The 18,055-nt window shown below is 39.0% G+C and overlaps 1 protein-coding gene across 4 annotated transcripts in view; it reads right to left on the bottom strand.

Moving 5' to 3' along the window:
- Nucleotides 1-18,055, bottom strand: part of ctnnbip1 (catenin, beta interacting protein 1) — a 71,008-nt gene that overhangs the window by 15,489 nt on the left and 37,464 nt on the right. For all 4 annotated transcript variants that reach the window (XM_052039592.1, XM_052039593.1, XM_052039595.1 and 1 more), the window contains exon 3: nucleotides 14,319-14,409. In XM_052039592.1, the coding sequence (XP_051895552.1) occupies nucleotides 14,319-14,409 (91 nt within the window). The remainder of the gene's footprint in view (nucleotides 1-14,318; nucleotides 14,410-18,055) is intronic.

Here is an 18,055-nt window from a genome sequence, read left to right on the forward strand (position 1 = left end):
GCCATGCTGGGGTTTAAATGTGAGTGCCTGGAATATTAATCCAGACCTCTGAAATACTGGTTCAGTCTTTTAACTGAGCTGGTGTGCACCACCAGCACACCCAATGTCTTTTTAACCACCCTATCAATCTGTCCTGACACCTTTAATGATCTTTGCACATATACTGCCTTTGTTCCTCCACATCTCTCTGTAACTCCCCATTTACTATCTATTTCCTTACCTTGTTGCACATCCCCAAAAGCATTAACTCACCATTCTCTAGATTGAATTTCCACACTTATGGCCAGGTGGCGAGACTATTTCGGTCTTCCTGAGAACTAAGGTTTTCTTCCTTGCGGTCAACTACATCACCAATGCTTGCATCATTTGCAAACTTCTTTAATGTAACCTGTATATAGACATCAGGATCATTAAAGTATGGTATAAGAAACAAGGGACTGAGTACTCTGTCATGTGGAACCCAACTGGTAACAACCTTCCAGCTACAAAAATACTTGTCAACCAATATGTTTTGCTTCCTGCCACTAAGCCAATTTTGGATCCAATTTGCCATTTTCCCTTGGATCCCTTGGGCTTTTACTTTTTCAGCTAGACCACCATGTGTGATCTTGTCAACAGGCTAGCTGAAATTCATGTAGGTCACATCAAACAGACTGTCCTTATCAATCCTTGTTATCTCCCCTACTTTAAATAGAGAAACTAAATCTGAATCAGTCTTGCATTTACATAGCTGATTTTACCCATTTGTTTCATAATCTGATTGATTTGTTAGATCAACTTGTGTGCATTCCCTGGATAATTAAAGGTTTAAAGTTTATTCCTTTTTTTTCCCTTCTCAATACCTGATCACCTTCAGACTTTCTCTAAGTTTTCCCTCTCCTCTGTTTTGCAAATGATGAGTTGACTCCCAACAGTTTTCTCAGCATTGGTCTTCTATTTCTGCACTCAGCAGCAATCAGTCCCCATGTACTGCAAATATACTGCTGCCTGATTTTCTTTTAGCACAACTGAAATTGCACCCTCTTTGAAAGTGATTTAAATATGGACCAAATCTTTTAATTCAAAAATTAAATAATCAATATTCGGGCTATCAGGTCACGCTGCTGGAATAAACTAGAACAAGCTAATTTTGCATGTGGACATTAGCTGAAAGGATTGCATACTGCATTGAATATCTCGTACACACTTGTGTCATACAACATCCAAAGTAATAGAATCCAAACAAGTAAAACATTGCAAACTCAGAGCAACACTCTGAAAGTTTTCCCCATTGGACATGGCTTTTCTGGCTTGGCACAGAACCAGCATCGAGAACGATCTCCAAGCAAGTAGTATATTTTCTGCTGTGTCACTGTTGCATTCATGTGGATGTATCACTGTTCCTTCATCACTGTTAGATCAAAATATTGGTACTCCTACCTAACAGCATTGTGGTAGAGCTGCATCTCAGGACCACAGTGGTTCCCCACCACTTCTTAAGGGCAATTAGGCATGGAAAATAAATGCTGGCTTTGCCAGTAAACATTATAAGGATTAACATGGAACTGTGTAACCCTTCGAGAAAGAATAAGAGAATTTGTATTTACAAAACTACTTTCAAAACATAAAGGTGTCCTAAAGTGTTTCATGGCCAATACTTTGGAAATGCAGCAATTTCTGTAATGTTCAATCTGCACAAGTAAGTTTTCATGTAGAGCAATTAAATTGCATAAATAACAAAATAAACTGATTTTAGTCTAGTTTTATTGAGGGGCAGATGTTAGCTAAGGCACCAGGACATTGTTCACTCTTTTTTTCTCAAATTGTGCTATGGGGTCTTTTAAGGAGGGTTTAAAATCTCACTTGAAAGACAGCACTGCAGCAGCCCAACACTATGTTTTGCCAGTTTTCTATTCGAAAATGAATACAACGCTAACAAACTAAATGTTAACTGAACTTCTTTTTTATGAAAAGTATGCATTAGGTATCACCCCCTACCTTAAAGATTTGCACTTAGAGCACACTTGTCTCACTCTTAATCATGCAAATTTTAGAGTCACTGAGAGATATAGCACAGAAATGGAAGCTTTGTTCCACCATCAACTACCCATTTACACTAATCCTACATAAATCCCATTTTTTATTCTCCCCACATTCTCATCAACCTGCCCCCCCAGCCCCCAGATCCTACCACTCACCTACATACAAAGGGCAACTTACAGTAACCAATTAACCTACCAACCCACACGTTTCTGGGAATGTGTGAGGAAACCAGAGCACCCGGAGGAATCCCAAGCGCTCACAAGGAAAACATGCAAACTCCACATAGACAGCATTCAAGATCAGGATTGCATCCAGATCTCTGGCGCTCTGAGGTGGCGGTTCTACAATCTGCCACTATGCCATCCTTATCATCTTTGTTAAAAACACTGCTACAGTCTTACAGCTGCACATCCTCCAACTATAATCAACATCAAAGGAGATATGTTGTTATAACATTGTATAATTAATAATTGAATTTCTGTTTTGTATTTGTGCAAAATCTAATTTGCAGTGGGAAAAATAATTCTGGTTCCAGCATAGCCATCTCAAAAATAACTTTCTTATATTGACTCATTGCAGCTCAGAGTGGGTCAAAAGGCATTCTAGACTTTATTAGGATAACACCTACACAAGGATGACCAAGACATTGTTAAGAAAATGGAAAGTAGAATACGAGAGTAGTCTAGCAAGAAACTTAAAAATGGACTGTGAAAACTCCTACACATATGTAAAAATAAAAAGATGAGCTACAGTTAGTTTTAATCTCTTATAGACTGGGAAAAGAGAATTATAGTGCATAATTAGAAAATAGTGGAGAATTAACCAATTTTGCATCTCTCCTCATGAAAGACATTACAGAAAACCTCCTGAAAATAGTGCAGTACAACAGGTCTACAGTAAGCAAATATCACCAAAAATTTAACATTGGTTAAAAAAAAATTACATTGGAGAAATTAATGGGATGAAAGGCAATACATTTCCGGGACCTGATGACATGTATTGTAGGATTTTGATGGAGGTGGCTATGGAGATTGTTTATGCACTGACTGCGATCTTTCAAAATTCCATGGATTCTAGAAAGGAAGATAGCAAATGTAACCTCACTCTTTAAGAAAGTAGAACAAACAGGAAACAATAGACCAGTTAGCTTGGCATCAGTAGTAGGGAAAATGCTGGCAGCTGTTAATAAAGAAATGGTAACAGGCAATTACAAAATAGTAATATGATCAGGCAGAGTCAACATGGATTTATTAAAGGAAAATCACATGTGACAAATCTATTGGAGGTCTTTGAGGTTTAATGAGCGAAATAGGTAGGGATGAACCAGTTGATGTGGTGCATTTGGACTCACAAGGCCTTCAAAAAGATGGCACACCAGAGATTATTGAAATAAGAGTGCATAGTATTGGGGTAGTACAGAGGATAGGAAAAGAGGGGTAATTTTCAGGAGAGTTGAATGTGACTATAGTGGGTGCCACAGGGACCTCAGCTGGTTGCAATCTATATCAATGATTTGGATGAGGGGACCAAGTGTAATATATTTAAGTTTGCTGATGATTCAAAACTGAGTGCTGATATGGACTGTAAGAATAATGCAGAGAAAGCTTCAAGGGGACATACACAAGTCAAGTGAATGGGCAAGGACACAGCAGGTGGAGCATAATGTGGAAAATGTGAGGTCATCCTTTTTGGGAGGAAAATAGAAATAAGTATTTTTTAAATGGTAAGAGATTGAACGATATTGCTGTTTAGAGGAATGTGGATATGAATCATGAACATGATTTCTTGAAATCATGAATCCTTGTACATAAATCAAGAATATACAGCAGACAATTAAGAAGGCAAGTGGTATGTTGGCCTTCAAGATGCAAGAGGATTTGACTACAAGTGTATAATTACAACTCTATAGGACTCTGGTGAGATTGCACCTAGAATGCTGCATGCAGTTCTGGTTTCCTACTCAGTGAAGGATATACTTACAATAGAGTATGTGCAGCAAAGGTTCACTAGCAAGAAAAAGTATGCAGTGAAGATTCAGCAGATTGGTTCCCGGGATGGCAGATTTGAAATATAAGGAGCCATTAAGCAGAACTGGACCTGTAGTCTCTTAAGTTCAGAAAAATGAGAGATCTCATTGAGGGGGATTCTTGAGGGGCTTGACAGGGTTGATGCTTTCCCCGGGCTGGAATGTTTAGAACCAGAAGTCACAGTTTAAAAATGAGGTTGGCTTCTCAGGACAGAGATGACATTTCTTCACCTAGAAGAAGGTAGTGAATCTTTGGACAGATCCATCCAAGAGGGCTGTGGAGGCTCAGTCACTGAGTATATTCATGGCAAACATTGCTGGATTTTTAGACACTGAGCAAATTAAAAGATATGACACTAGTGCAGGAAAAGTGGTGCTGAGGCAAAAGATCAGCCACGATCTTAGTGAATCGTGGAGTAAGCAAGACAGGTTTAATATGCTACTCCCATTTATATTTCTTTTATGAAACTGGCAACATCTTTTCCTACAGTTCCCATCTGATGTCAGGACTGCCTGAACAACATTATGTCCCCTGGGTTAATGGAAACAATGTGAATGAAGGAAATGAAAAATAATTTCATGAGTGACTACAGAGATGACATAGTGTAGCCCAGATTCAGCAACAACATCTTGTATTTAGATAGTGCCTGTAACATAGAAACCATCCCAAGATGCCTCACAGGAATTCTAAGAAACAATGTTTGACACCAGGTCACATGAGGAGAAATTAGGACAGGCAACCAAAAACCCAGTCAAGGATGTAGGTTTTAAGGAATACCTTAATGAAGATTAGAAGGTTAGAGGTAGGAATGTCATAGAGTTATCCATGCCGACTAAGATGTCTATCTGAGCTAGTCCCATTTGCCTGCGTTTGGCCCATATCCCTTTAAATCTTTTCTATCCAGGTACCTGTCTAAATATATTTTAAACATTGTAACTGTACCTGCCTCTACAGCTTCCTCTGGCAGTTTGTTCCATATACCCACCACCCTCAGTGTGAAAAAATTTCCCCTCAGATCCCTTTTAAATCTTTTCCCTCTCACCTTAAATCTATGTCCTCTAGTTTTTGGCTCCCTTACCGTGGGGAAAGGACTGTGGCAATCCACCTTATCTATGCCCCTCATGATCTTATATACCTCTACAAGGTCTCCTCTTAGCCTCCTACGTTCCAGGGGAAAAAAAATCCCACCCTATCCAGCCTCTCCTTATAACTCAAGCCCTCCAGTCCCGGTGAATCTATTCTGCACGGCAGGGTTCATGAAAGGAATTTCAGAGTTGAGTTTCATACATTTTAAAATTTGACATTAAACAGTTAAGATCTAATAGTTCATTTATCTTAGCACAACTGAAAAATTACCAATTCTTTGTTATTCCACCAGAACTAGATTTTCCTGATTTTTCTCTCCTCAAGACCAAACATCTTTCACTTTGAAACATACATTCTAGATTAAGACATCAAATATTCTGCTTTGTAAGGCTTTGTGTTACCTAGAGAACTAATTACAGGAAATCTTTTCTATAAACACTATTAAATTTTACACAGTAAAATATTGAGGATTATGTGCAATTCTACTGGGGTGAGGCAGTCTCACGAATTCACTGGGGATGAAATCACTGAACAATTAAGTTTCACAAAGAAATCAAAAGGCGACTGTTGAACTTCTGAAGCAACAGGTTTCTTGTGAAACTTTTTGGTCATTTTATTTGACAGGCACTTAAGATGTTATTGTCATTAGCAAACCCTGCTTTAGCAAAGGCATTTCCTATCAATGCATTTAAAAAATAAGCACCATAAGATCTCAGGCAATCATCTTAGCGCCATGGAGAACACAGAATAACAAATATTGCACCTCTTGTGATGTAAAGGAAACTGTGTTTCAGGCAGAGAAGCTACATTATTTGTGTTAAGAGTCATAGAGTTATACAGCACAGAAACAGGCCCTTTGGTCCAACTCATCCATGCCAAACAAGTTGTCTTCCTGACCTAATCCCATTTGTCTGCATTTGGCCCATATCCCTTCAAATGATTCCTATCCATGCACCTGTCCAAATGTCTTTTAAATATTGTATTTGTATCTGCCTCTACCATTTCCTCTGGCAGCTCGTTCCATATCCCCACCACCCTGTGTGTGAAAAACTTGCATCTCAGGTCCCCCTTAAATCTCTCCCTATCACCTTAAACCTATGTCCTCTAGTCTTAGAAACCCCTACCCTGGGGAGAAAGACTGCAACAATCCATCAATCCATGATATCCATCATTACTTTATAAACCTCTATAAGGTCACCTCTCAGCCTCCTTCACTCCAGGGAAAATGGCCTCTCCTCATTACACAAGCCCTGCAGTCCTGGCAACATCCTTGTGAATCTTCTCTGTACCCTCTCTAGTTTAACGACATCCTTTCTAGAGCTAGGTGACCAGAACTGCACACAAGATTCCAGGTGCGGTCTCACCATCTTGTACAGCTGTAACATAATGTCCTAACTCCTGTACTCATTGCCCCATCCGATGAAGGCAAACACACCATACATCTTCTTCACCACTTTGTCTACCTGTGTTGCCTCTTTCAGGGAACTATGTATTGTATCCCTAGGTCTCTCTGTTCTATAACTCTCCCCAGGGCACTGTCATTTACTATGTATGACCTGCCCTGGTTTAACTTCTCAAAATGCATCACTTTGCATTTGTCCAAGTTAAATTCCATCTGCCGTGACTGCAATGACATTTCATATTTATGAAGAATATGCAGTTCATTGAATTTCACATGTGGGTGGTTATACATCAGCATGAAATTCAACAGCTTTGTTGGCAGAAAATTAGTTCTCATTTCCTGCTGAACCCATTCCCTATAAATAGCACCGTAACTGCTGTGCGTACCTGCCCTGTGTTGCAACCTAAAGCATGAAATATGGTCGATAAATGGCTTGCATTATATGTGCATGATAACTGGGGAGGGAGCAAGTAATCATCTGATACAACTGTGACAGTTTCACCCAACCTCCTTCACTATTTCTGTGTAGTAACCACAGATAGAATAACTACAATCTAACATGGATATATATACATTATATCTATTTATTCTGTAGCAGCTGGCAGTGTTTCTCTTAAAAGTGGGAAAATAACACATATTCTGCCAGTGACTCTGCTGGAATACATGCACCTTTTCAGAAGATTTATGCAAGCTTCACAAGTTCTTCAGAAAGTATTTTCTTCAAGTCAATTAAAATACAATAGTTCTCCCTTCAATTCTGATATGTAGGCACCAAAGATCCGTGAAACAATTATGTGACTGTTAAACTGCTCTCAAACCAAATACGCCTCATATTAGTTTGCTCTGTTCAGCAAGTTCTCACATCTCCTGCATTCCTATCTTGCAGTTTGAATTGTAAAAAGGATGACATATTTGCATTTTATTCTCATGCCTTTAAGATCAGGAAGAAAGTGTTGCCAACCAATTTGGAATGTATTTTTTCTCTACTTTAGATGGAATACCTGTCTGCACTAGTAATTTTGGTAATAATTTAGCATTAGTATTTAGTGAAGGTGGTTATATAAACTTGTATTTTTTTCCTCCCCAGGCACATGATGCATAAACAATACAGGGTCTCCATTGGTAATACCTTTGCAACAGATGGGAACATAACGCAGAATGCACAATAGGAAGGCAATTTAGTGTTTGATACTGGACAGTTGGTAGCTCCCTTAATGTCCTAGTGTACAAAGCAATGCCCAGTATTAAATACTTTCGATTCAAATTTTTATCTCTAGATTCAAGTTCATATTTTTTTGTGGCTCAGTACAATGAAGCCCTTAATTGAGTGGATGACTTCTGCAGAGATTTAATATGTCAAGGCACAGTACTTCAGTACTAGGAAGAGAACAAGAGCTGGCCAGAGTTCATACATCAATTACTATCTCATTTTTCATATCTGTTCACTTGATGTAGACATCACTGAAGCAACTGTCCCTCCCTAATTGCTCCCTGGGCTGAGTGGCTTGGTAGGCCATTTCTGAAGACAGTTATCAACTAGATTATAAAAGCAGATTTTGCCCCCGAAGGACAATAGTGAAGCAAATAGAAGTTTACAGCATTGCAAGATTTATTTAATTACTTGAATATAAATGCCCCAACTGTTGAGGTGGGACTGAAATTCATATTTCAGGATCAACTGTCCAAATCTTTCATGCCTTGCCCAATAACAATCAATTTGCTACTCATAATTACAGAAGAAGGAGGGGTTGGAGTGGGAGCGAGGATGGGGTCAAGGGAGTTGGGCCCTGGTGCGGAGAGGATTTTGACACTGTTGTCCTCCATGCTCTTTGGTTTTGAGCGCAAAGACAATATTGTTAAAGATGATGAGATGGATCTGAACTAATGGCTGGTTATTCACTCAAGACTGTATTAGAACCAAACTCCATGTTGGTCCTTCCAAAAATCCAAACTTTTCAGCAAAAAATAAGCAAAAGCAATATCCTTGCTGCTTTTTTAGGTCTTCCCCAACTGAATGGATACTAAAGACCATCCCAAGATCAGCAATGGCCAAAAGAGCAGTAAATAGAGAACCTTCTGATTTCATATGGCTTTAACAGCAGGCAGAGCCTTCATCTCAATTCACAGCACTCCTAATACTCAATCCACAGTACTAATAAATAATATTAGGAAGCACAAAACAGAAGCCCTTGTTGGCTCACCCAACCAATTTCCTCTCCATTACAGGGAAGGGTATGAGCTGCATTCAATGTCCTCCAGCGTGGAAGAATATTCCATAAGAATACTGGGTACTATTGACTATATATATGAACACTATTGTTCTGTTCTGCAGTCCATCAGCACACCAATATGTTGTGCCACAATGCCACCCAGAGGCTTACACATTCCAGTGAAACAACATTTAGGGAGTGGAAATGATGTCACGTACTGAACCTCTACCTGCACCCAAGCTAATTTCAAGCTGCATAATGTGCAACAATGAGCTTTTTTATATTCTCAAATATTTGACCACATGTTGGTAAACCTAACCAGGGCCAGAATCCAAAAACTGAACAAATTATGAGTTCCAGCAGCTATGAAACAGCATGTTCCTGACCATGTACATTTTAGGAGGACCCCTGCTTAACTGAGGGGTTGCCCAGTAAGCTGCCTGTGACAAGCTCTGCAGGAACTGCATGGTTTTCCACTTGACAATATTTTTAGGACTTGTAAAACAAATCTACTCTCCGGAGATGAAAACTGACTTGACATCGCATCAAAATGCACAAATGCTTGATAAACTGAGCATAAATAATATAAGGAAGATCTACAGCTAATTGTGTCAACAACAAAAATCTTTGTCTGCATTTTTAAGGGAATATCAAATCTGTTTAAAGTGAGTGAAGCAAATGGAACAGGTTTTCCCATTCATAATGAAAGCATTGTGCAGGAAGCTGCTACAGTAAACTCAAGAATTGCATAGGTATAGCTATAAAAATAACAAGGTAGGATTATTCTAATTTTTTTTATCAAGATTCTGCACTGCACTAGAGTGGTTACCACACTCAAATTTTCTCACTTAGTTTGATCACATGTAAGGTGGGACTATTGTACGAGTCCAATCACCTTATTGCCAAATCAATGCAGCTACAATGGAACAGATCTACTAAATTACGCATTGGAAACAAGGAAGTATCTGAATTAATTAAAGTGCAGTTCTGAATGTACAAATCTAAAATGTGTTGGTCATTGTTCCTTTCTGCCTTGTTGGTTCTGAAATTGGTGCAGCATTATCGTAAGCTGGTTTTGGTTTCAATCTGCTTTCCAAGATGTACTCTGTGATGCAACATCATCCTCACGCACATGTGACGCTGTTGGAATGGTGCAGAGAGGATTTTCTCAGTGTTGCAAGACTGAATGTTTTTGGCCAAAATAACCCACCAAAAAGACCAAACCTTCCTCTCTGGCAGTGCATTCAGGATGACTTTAGATTTTAGCATTAACTGGTTGAAGCTACTTATTATAATTGCAGAAAAGTCAACAAAAGGAAATAAAATACTCTTAGGAACAAGAAATCCCAATTGGGGCAAAAGTGAACTGAATCTCAAGATCTCTGTCCACAACTTTATTCACTTCTTCCGAACATGCACCTTCTCATAAACCTCAGTCAGATTCACTAGGCATGACCTACCCTTTACAAATCCATCAAGTTAAAATTTCCAAAGTGTTCAATCATTGTATCTTTAATAACCCAACAGATGTTGGACTAACCAGCCAATAATTTTCCCCTCTGCCTTTCTAATACTGTGGAGTGATGTGCACAATTTTCCAATTTAAGATAAACTTTAATAATTAAGACAATGTTCTCATTTGCTTTCTTCAAAATCCTGGTATGGAAGTCAGCTAATCCTGGGGATGTCATTCGTTTCTACAATAATGTCATTTCACCTATGTTAATTTCAGATCTTCCTGTCCCTGATTCAGTATTGGTTTCCTTGGAAAGCCTGGCATGCCCTCCTCTTCCAGTACTGCAAATACTGATGCAATGCAATCATTTAATGAATCTGTCATTTCCATACTTTATTTATATCTCCATTAACAATGTTCAATCAGTCCTAACCACCCTCTTTTCCTGACATAATTTTAAAGATGCATTGATTTTGATATCCCTTGCAAGTTTCATTTCGCGCACTGTTTTTATAGCTTTTACTTCTTGCTTTGTCAGCTTTTCCTTTATTTTGCATCGCTCCCAAATTCCAGCTCTCTGCTAGATTTTGCATTACTGTAAGACTTGTTTATCCCTATGCTATTCCAAGGCTTTTTTTGGGGTGAGGAAATACAGATCTTGCCCTTTGGAGCTTGTTTTTTCCCCTGTATGCATAGGGTGGCACAGTAGCACAGCTAATAGAGCCATTGCCTCACAGCTCCAGTGATCCAGATTCAATCCTGATTTCTAGTGCTGTCTGTGTGGAGCTTGCAAGTTCTCCCTGTGACCACATGGGTTTCCTCCAGGTTCTATGCAGGTTGGTAGGTTAATTGGCCACTAGTGTGTAGGTGAGTGGTAGAATTTGGGGAGAGTTGGTGGGAATATGTGAAGAGGAAAATGGGATTAGTGTAAGTGGAAGCTTGATGGTCAGTGTGGATTCAGTGGGCCAGTTTCTGTGCTGTATGACTCTATGACTCTAACTTGCATGCACCAAACATTGGAGCAAATTTGTGTGCTCATTCTCACAAGCATGAATCACAACAAGCAGTGAAGGAAAAAGATGGTACTTCCTTCTCCCTCTGATTAAATTTTCAACTTCATGATTTTGTCCTCTCGTTTTGCCAGAATTGACCATGCCCCCTTCCCATCATTATTTTGTAATTAACTTGCCTTTAGGGAATGTAACACAAATATATCCCACCTTACATCATTTCTAAATATCTTTGACATAGATAGTGTCTGTCTGGACCCATAATTTATACATGGCATCCATTGATCCCTTTACTTCCACCATGTTAGAAATCTTGTTTGGGCTGGTTAGATATGGCATTATGATGTGTCCTATCAGTTTACACTTCTCTATTCACTTACACTATCCCTGATAATGAACTCCGTTAGCTTTCTAACTATTCAATGATGGGAGGGGTGTGGAAAGGGTGGGGTTGAGGTCCACAGCCGAATGTAATCCTGTTTTTGTTTGATGCTTAGTCTTTCCCATTTTGCAATTAAGGTCACGATATAGTAATCAACAATCAGCAACTTCTAGTCCAGAAGTGCTGAACCTATTCCACCAATAGCTATGTGGAACCTCCTCCTGGGTTTGCATGTTTGAAGGGCACATAGGTTCCTGCAGTTACATGATAAACTGTCAGGAGTTCAGAGACTGGCTGAGCTGAAATAGATTTGGGTAAACAACTCTGACCTTCCTTTTACCCCCTACCCTGACATTCCATACGTGACAATAACTAGAGACTATTGAATCAAATATCCATCTGGAGTACAACTGAGAGAGAACAATCTGATCGAGCTGGACAGACTGGAAGCAAGGCATATTCAGAACAAGGGGTTACGGTCTCAGGATAGCAGTTAGGATATTTAGGTGAAGAGATGAGGAAAAATTTCTTCACTTAGAAGGTGGTGAACCTACAGAATTCTCTACCACAGAAGGCAGTGACCAAGTCACTGAACACAGTTAGATTCATTGAGTCGTACAGCATGGAAATAGGCCCTCAGGCCCTTCTACCCACCGTTCATGTTGACCATCGATCACCCATTTACACTAATCCCATTTTTTAATTCTCACCACATTTCCATTAAGTCCTCTGAGATTCTACTGCTCACTTGGAGGAATTTAGAGAGGCCATTATACCTGCTAACCCACACAGTTTTGGGATGTGCAGGAAACTGGAGCATCTGGAGGAAACCCATGTGGTTACAAGAAGAAAGTGCAAATTCCACACAGACTGCAGCAGAGGTCAGAACTGAACCCAGGGCACTGAAACCATAAGGCAGCAGCTCTACCAGCTGCACCACTGTGCTGTGATTCAGGAAGGAGGAAGGTGGGTTTCTGATACAAAAGGCACCAAGGTGTATGGCGAGCAAATAAAAATCTGGTATTGGGAGAGAGGATCAGCCATGATGATACTGAATGGCAGAACAGGCTTAAAGGCTGAATGGCCTACCCTTCCTCCTATTTTCTACCTTTCCTAAAGTACACAACAGCAATAGGTTCCTGTTATACAACACTGAAAAATGTCCCAAGAAAAACTGATCAAAAGACAAAACATACAGGTCAGGAGCATTGATCACAACACAGATCCAAAGATATTTACTTTAAAAATGTGATTGGGAGAATAAGTTTTAATCATTCATGGAATGTAGGGGATGATGACAAGGCCAGAATTTATTGCTCATTTCTAAATGCTTTTTAACTGAATGGTTTGACAGGGTATTTCAGACAGCAGTTAAAACTTAACTGCAATTCTGTATGTCTGGAATCATGTTTTGGCCCCAAATGGATAAGGATGGCAGAGCTCCTTCTTCACATAACATCAGTGAACCAGATGGTTTTTACAACAATCTAGTAATGCATGATCACCACTGATTATGCCAGTTTCTTTATTCCAGATTAATTTAATTAGCGGAATTAAATTTTCTGGTAGACCATGGGTTTGAACTTATGCCTCCACATTGTTACGCCAAATTTCAGTTAACCGTATCTGTAAACTTGTTATTCTATTTAAAATTGTTGCACAATTAAAACACATTCTGTCTTTAATTTGGTAACTAAAACAAAAGCTGTCAGGGACTTCAGCTATCCTCTGTCAGCTAGCTAATTTCCTCTAATGTATTTAACTGCAGGTAGAAGTTGTTTGTCAGTAACCTGATTTTGTTGCACTGTGACCAGTAAGCACATTAAACAACGGCAGATTCATATCTTTCTTTGTTAAATAAATGCAGAATGAATGAAATGAATGGATTCACTGAACTTGCACCTGATCTAATCTGGTGCAGACAGTGGGTAGACTTCCTGGCTAATTGCTAGAAAACTGCAGGAAGTTCTTGTTCCTCTAGAGAGCAGTAAACTTTACAGTTTGGCATTTCTGCATACTTTAGCAGGAATCTCAAACTTTCTCACAGCTGAGAGTTACATATGGAACTGAGGATTATTTGCCAAAATTTTGCAGTCTATTAGGAACAGACAAGGCAGTAAAATCATACAAGGATAGGAGGAGGTCATATGGGCAATTATGCTTATGCCAGCTCTTTGGCACAGCTATTCAATTAATCCCGCTTTTCTGTTTTTAGAATTGGTTATAGGACCAAAGAATGGATGGATCATTTTCAGGATGGCAGAGTTAACTGCTAGAACTCAGTTCACCAGTGGAGTTCTGTAAGGATCAGTGTTTGTGCCAGAGGTACTTGTAATCAATATCAATGACAAAAAAGGGTAGCAAATGCAATAGATCCATGTTGCTTCAGCTGTTTGAAATTCATAAAAAAACGTAAAATTCAGGTCCCTTGCTTTGTGCAAGAGTACATTCAGTATTATAACTGCAATACCCATCTATGACCAATAGAAGCCCTCAGTGGGTTAATTATATTCTGGAGTAAAGTTCTACTGGGTAAAATTACAGCAACTCAATTTGCCACAATTGTCTCACAATAAAATGCTTTGTTAACACGATCATGGCCTGGTCCTGACAAAATAAACCTGGATCTCAACTTTTTGTATTGAAGTTTAAAACTGGATTTCAACAGAAACATCTGCTGCAATTGCCTCAATGAGAACAGTCTCTTACAGTTGTGTCCTTACCCTGATCAATTGGGTGCTGTGGAAGTTGGCTAAGCTGGCTGTTCACTACTCCGGCATATGTTCGTAGAAAAGCCTCTTCGCTTGGAGTTAGCTGTTAAAATAAAGATCCCCTGTTTTATTTACCAGAATTGATCAGTAGCACTGTGGCATTAAAGTACCATTCAGATATCATTTTCTTAATCATTGAGTTTAAGTTATATGATGAGATTTTGTACAGGCATAAAAATTCCTAACCTCGTTGTACAAGAATTACAGATCAACAATCCAAAAGGGACCAATAAATCTCACTGGTATGGCTTGTATCATTCTGTTGAGATAAATTGAAGAGAATTTTGATACAGAAGCGACAGCACAGATAAGACACTGGCATGGGATATGTTGCTTGTCTATCCCAACACTCACTGCAATTTATTTACTTATTTATGTAGCAGAAAGAAACTGCCATGGTGGAGGATTATTCCTCCTTATTAAAACTCAGTTCCTCTTTCCTTGCTACAATTTCTTTTGTACAGGAATGCTCCAGGATGTTATATGTGGTCACTTTGATTTATTTTCCTTAACTTGAAACCATCATTAAGGCAGGTGATTTGTTATTGCTCAAAAATCAAGAAATTCCAGTGGGCTGGGATAACTTGCCCAATGCTGCTTAAAAATTGAACAGTTTTATAAAATCAGGTACAAAGGTAAGCAAGTACTTTCCAGTACAGAAATAAACTTCCCCATGCTATTGCAACCAAAACTGATCTATTCCAATCTCTTCAACCAGACACAATTCCAACACTGGCACCTGAATAGTATAAATAGGTAGGAGAAAAAGAAAAGAGAATGGTGAAATAGCTTACACTGTACTTCCTAAGTGAGAAGGCTGATGGCAATTGCAGTGTATTCCACTTTAAAATAGGCTAACTCATCTAGGTACTTTCCAGTCATGTGTGGCTCAGTACCACAGAATTCATGTTTTTTTACTAGTGAAGCATCAAGTGAGGTGCTTGGCTTCTAATCGATGCCTCTCCACATTCAAAAATCCAGCAATTTGGAAGGATGAAACTTGTAGGTGTTAAAATAAAGATCCCCTGTTTTATTTAACCTCTTCTGTTGTACATAGTTTAACTATATTTTGAATATGTTAGTAGTATATTTCTGCATGCATATGAAAAGAAATTGAAAATGTATAAATCCTGTTTACTGATATTTCATGCTTATAAGGTAATTCTACTAATTTTACCTCAAATCTTTAGAAAGATTCACTAGAGAAGATTCACAGGCAATATTATTCAAGATTCAAAAGAGTAACTATAGATAAATGTCAGTGGAACTTGAGTATTCTGACAAGTTCCTCTTTGACTCAGCTTATGGTTTGAGCCATATTACACTTTGGAGAGTTAAAGTTGTTAATTGTCAGATTGTGCCTCATTAACATAGACATTCATATAACTGATTTAAAAACTGAGACACAAGATGCACAGAATATTTAATTCATGCAGGGAAGGGTGAAATTAAAGTACTTTTTGCAAGAGTACTGAATGTGGCTTTTAAAAATATTATTTCAAAAGGGGTTAATATTTTGAATGGCCTTACTATGCTTTAGTGGTATGTTATTGTGCTTTGGAAATCTACACAGGAAGTTCCACTCTGATCTGTAAACCCCTGCAGGAAAACTGCACAATTAAGAATTCAGAAGAGACTTATGGTGATGGCTACCACAGCTGTTGCAATATTTTCTACAACACTGCTGCTATTGCAAGCACATATGTGTCGCACTGTATCCTAGCCGAACTGTATTTAATTTCACGTTCCAACAGTAACTATGTGTTACAGCAGTACAGTGACATCCCTATTATGTAACCCCGGGAGGCAAAATAAATACAAGCAGTTATTATATATTGAAACCCCAAGATGAGGATTCAATCCTGGTCTAAGTGGATCTCAAGCAGGGGAGCAGTGGACACTGTTTTTTCACTTCCTTGATGGGGGTGGGGGCAGAATCAGTCAAGGTCGGTGGATAATATGAAGCAAGTAGAAAAGTTCACACGCTTGTACAGGATGTAGCTAGGTTTGGCTCTCACATATGGAATGATCCCCACCCCCTCCCTCCCCATGGCAGATACCAGAGGCCCTTCAGTCAGCTGGAGAACAATATCCCAGCACACACAATACAATCAGGGAGGATGAGAGATGGGAGGAAATCATGTTTTTGTAATTAATAAAACATACACCTGAGCAATATCAGTTTCATTGCAGTTAACTCTAGGACAAACTGCTCAAAATTCACTTTTAGACTTCGGATATCATTCATGTTGAAATTATTGCCTCTCAAATGGCAAAGATTGAGAGATGAATCACTAGCTGTCTCTATTTCACTATCTTCAAAAAAAAGAGCCTGTGTTTGCCATAAGAAGCATTTGTAAGCCAAATATCAGCAGGTAGACTTTAATAGGGATGATGGTAGTATTACAAAGTTAGCATTTAATTGCCATGTGAGTCTTGCACTGGAGTGCATACAAGTAATTTTTTTTGTTACTTATTCATTTTTTTGGGATCTAACACCTTGGTCAAGGTCAACATTGATTGCCCTTGGGAAGGTGCTGAGTTGCATTCTTGAACTGCTGCAATCCTCTGGTGAAGGTACACCCATGGTGTTCTTGGGGAGGGAGTCCCAGAATTTAAACCAAGCAACAATGAAGGACAGTGATTTCCAAGTTCACCTTGGAGGGGAAAATACAAGTGGAGTTGTTCCCACATGCGTGAAGCCCCTGTCCTTCTTGGTATGGAAGGTTGCAGGTTTGGGAAGTGCAGTTGGAACAAGCTAGGCAAGTAAATGCAGTGCACTTTATAGTTGGTTCACATTGCAGCCAATATGCGCCAGGAATGAAGGAGCAGAAGTTCAAGGCTAAGAGCTGTAAAAGGCCCCATGCTATCTTCTGGGCATTGATGCTAAGCTTTCAAGCGGATAAACACAGCCAAGTTATAAGTAGCAGATGCTTAATGCAGTGTATTGCTGGAAAATGCAGATGGTTTCCCCAACCTTGCCAGTCTTAGCAATGTCATTACACTTTTGACAGCATTGAGCTGAGCTAGGAGTTGGCATTGGACCCCTCAGTTTCAAAGAGCCAGTGCAATTTTCTTTGAGAATTTTTGTTGCTCTTTTCCAAATAGGAGCCTCCTAATCTGCACTAAATGGTGCAGAAAGATTTCTAATGTTGCCTCAGTGAAGGATGGGACTCAATGCATGTCTGCTTACAGACATTACAGCCAATTTAAAGTTTATAAATATGATCTAAGGCAGCGATCAATATGCCTAATCATTTAAATTACTGACAGCATTTCAGTCCTACTGCAGTCCCTATTTCCTAATCTTCAATTATTCTTATTGAACTAACATCCCTCCAAATCTATTGTTGGAAAACACTTTATGCACGTTCTCTGTGATGCTTTATACAGAACAATCACTACATGCAGAACACACACTCATTTTCCCTAAAATTTACCTTCCACAGTAGCGGAGTGATTAAGTTACTGGTCTGGTTTCTAGAAGCCTAGACTATTCATCCAAGGACAAGAGTCTGAATTCCACAATGGCAGCTGAGTAATTAAAAATCAAATAAATAGATATGGAATAAAAGGAAGTGGTATCAGTAATGATGGCCATGAAACCATCAGATTGTCATAAAATCCTTGTTCACTACTATTCTTCAAGGAAGGAAATCTGCCATCCTTACCCAGTTTGGCCTATTATG

This window comes from Pristis pectinata, chromosome 26 (genome assembly GCF_009764475.1).
Source record: "Pristis pectinata isolate sPriPec2 chromosome 26, sPriPec2.1.pri, whole genome shotgun sequence".
NCBI classification, from domain to species: Eukaryota; Metazoa; Chordata; class Chondrichthyes; order Rhinopristiformes; family Pristidae; genus Pristis; species Pristis pectinata.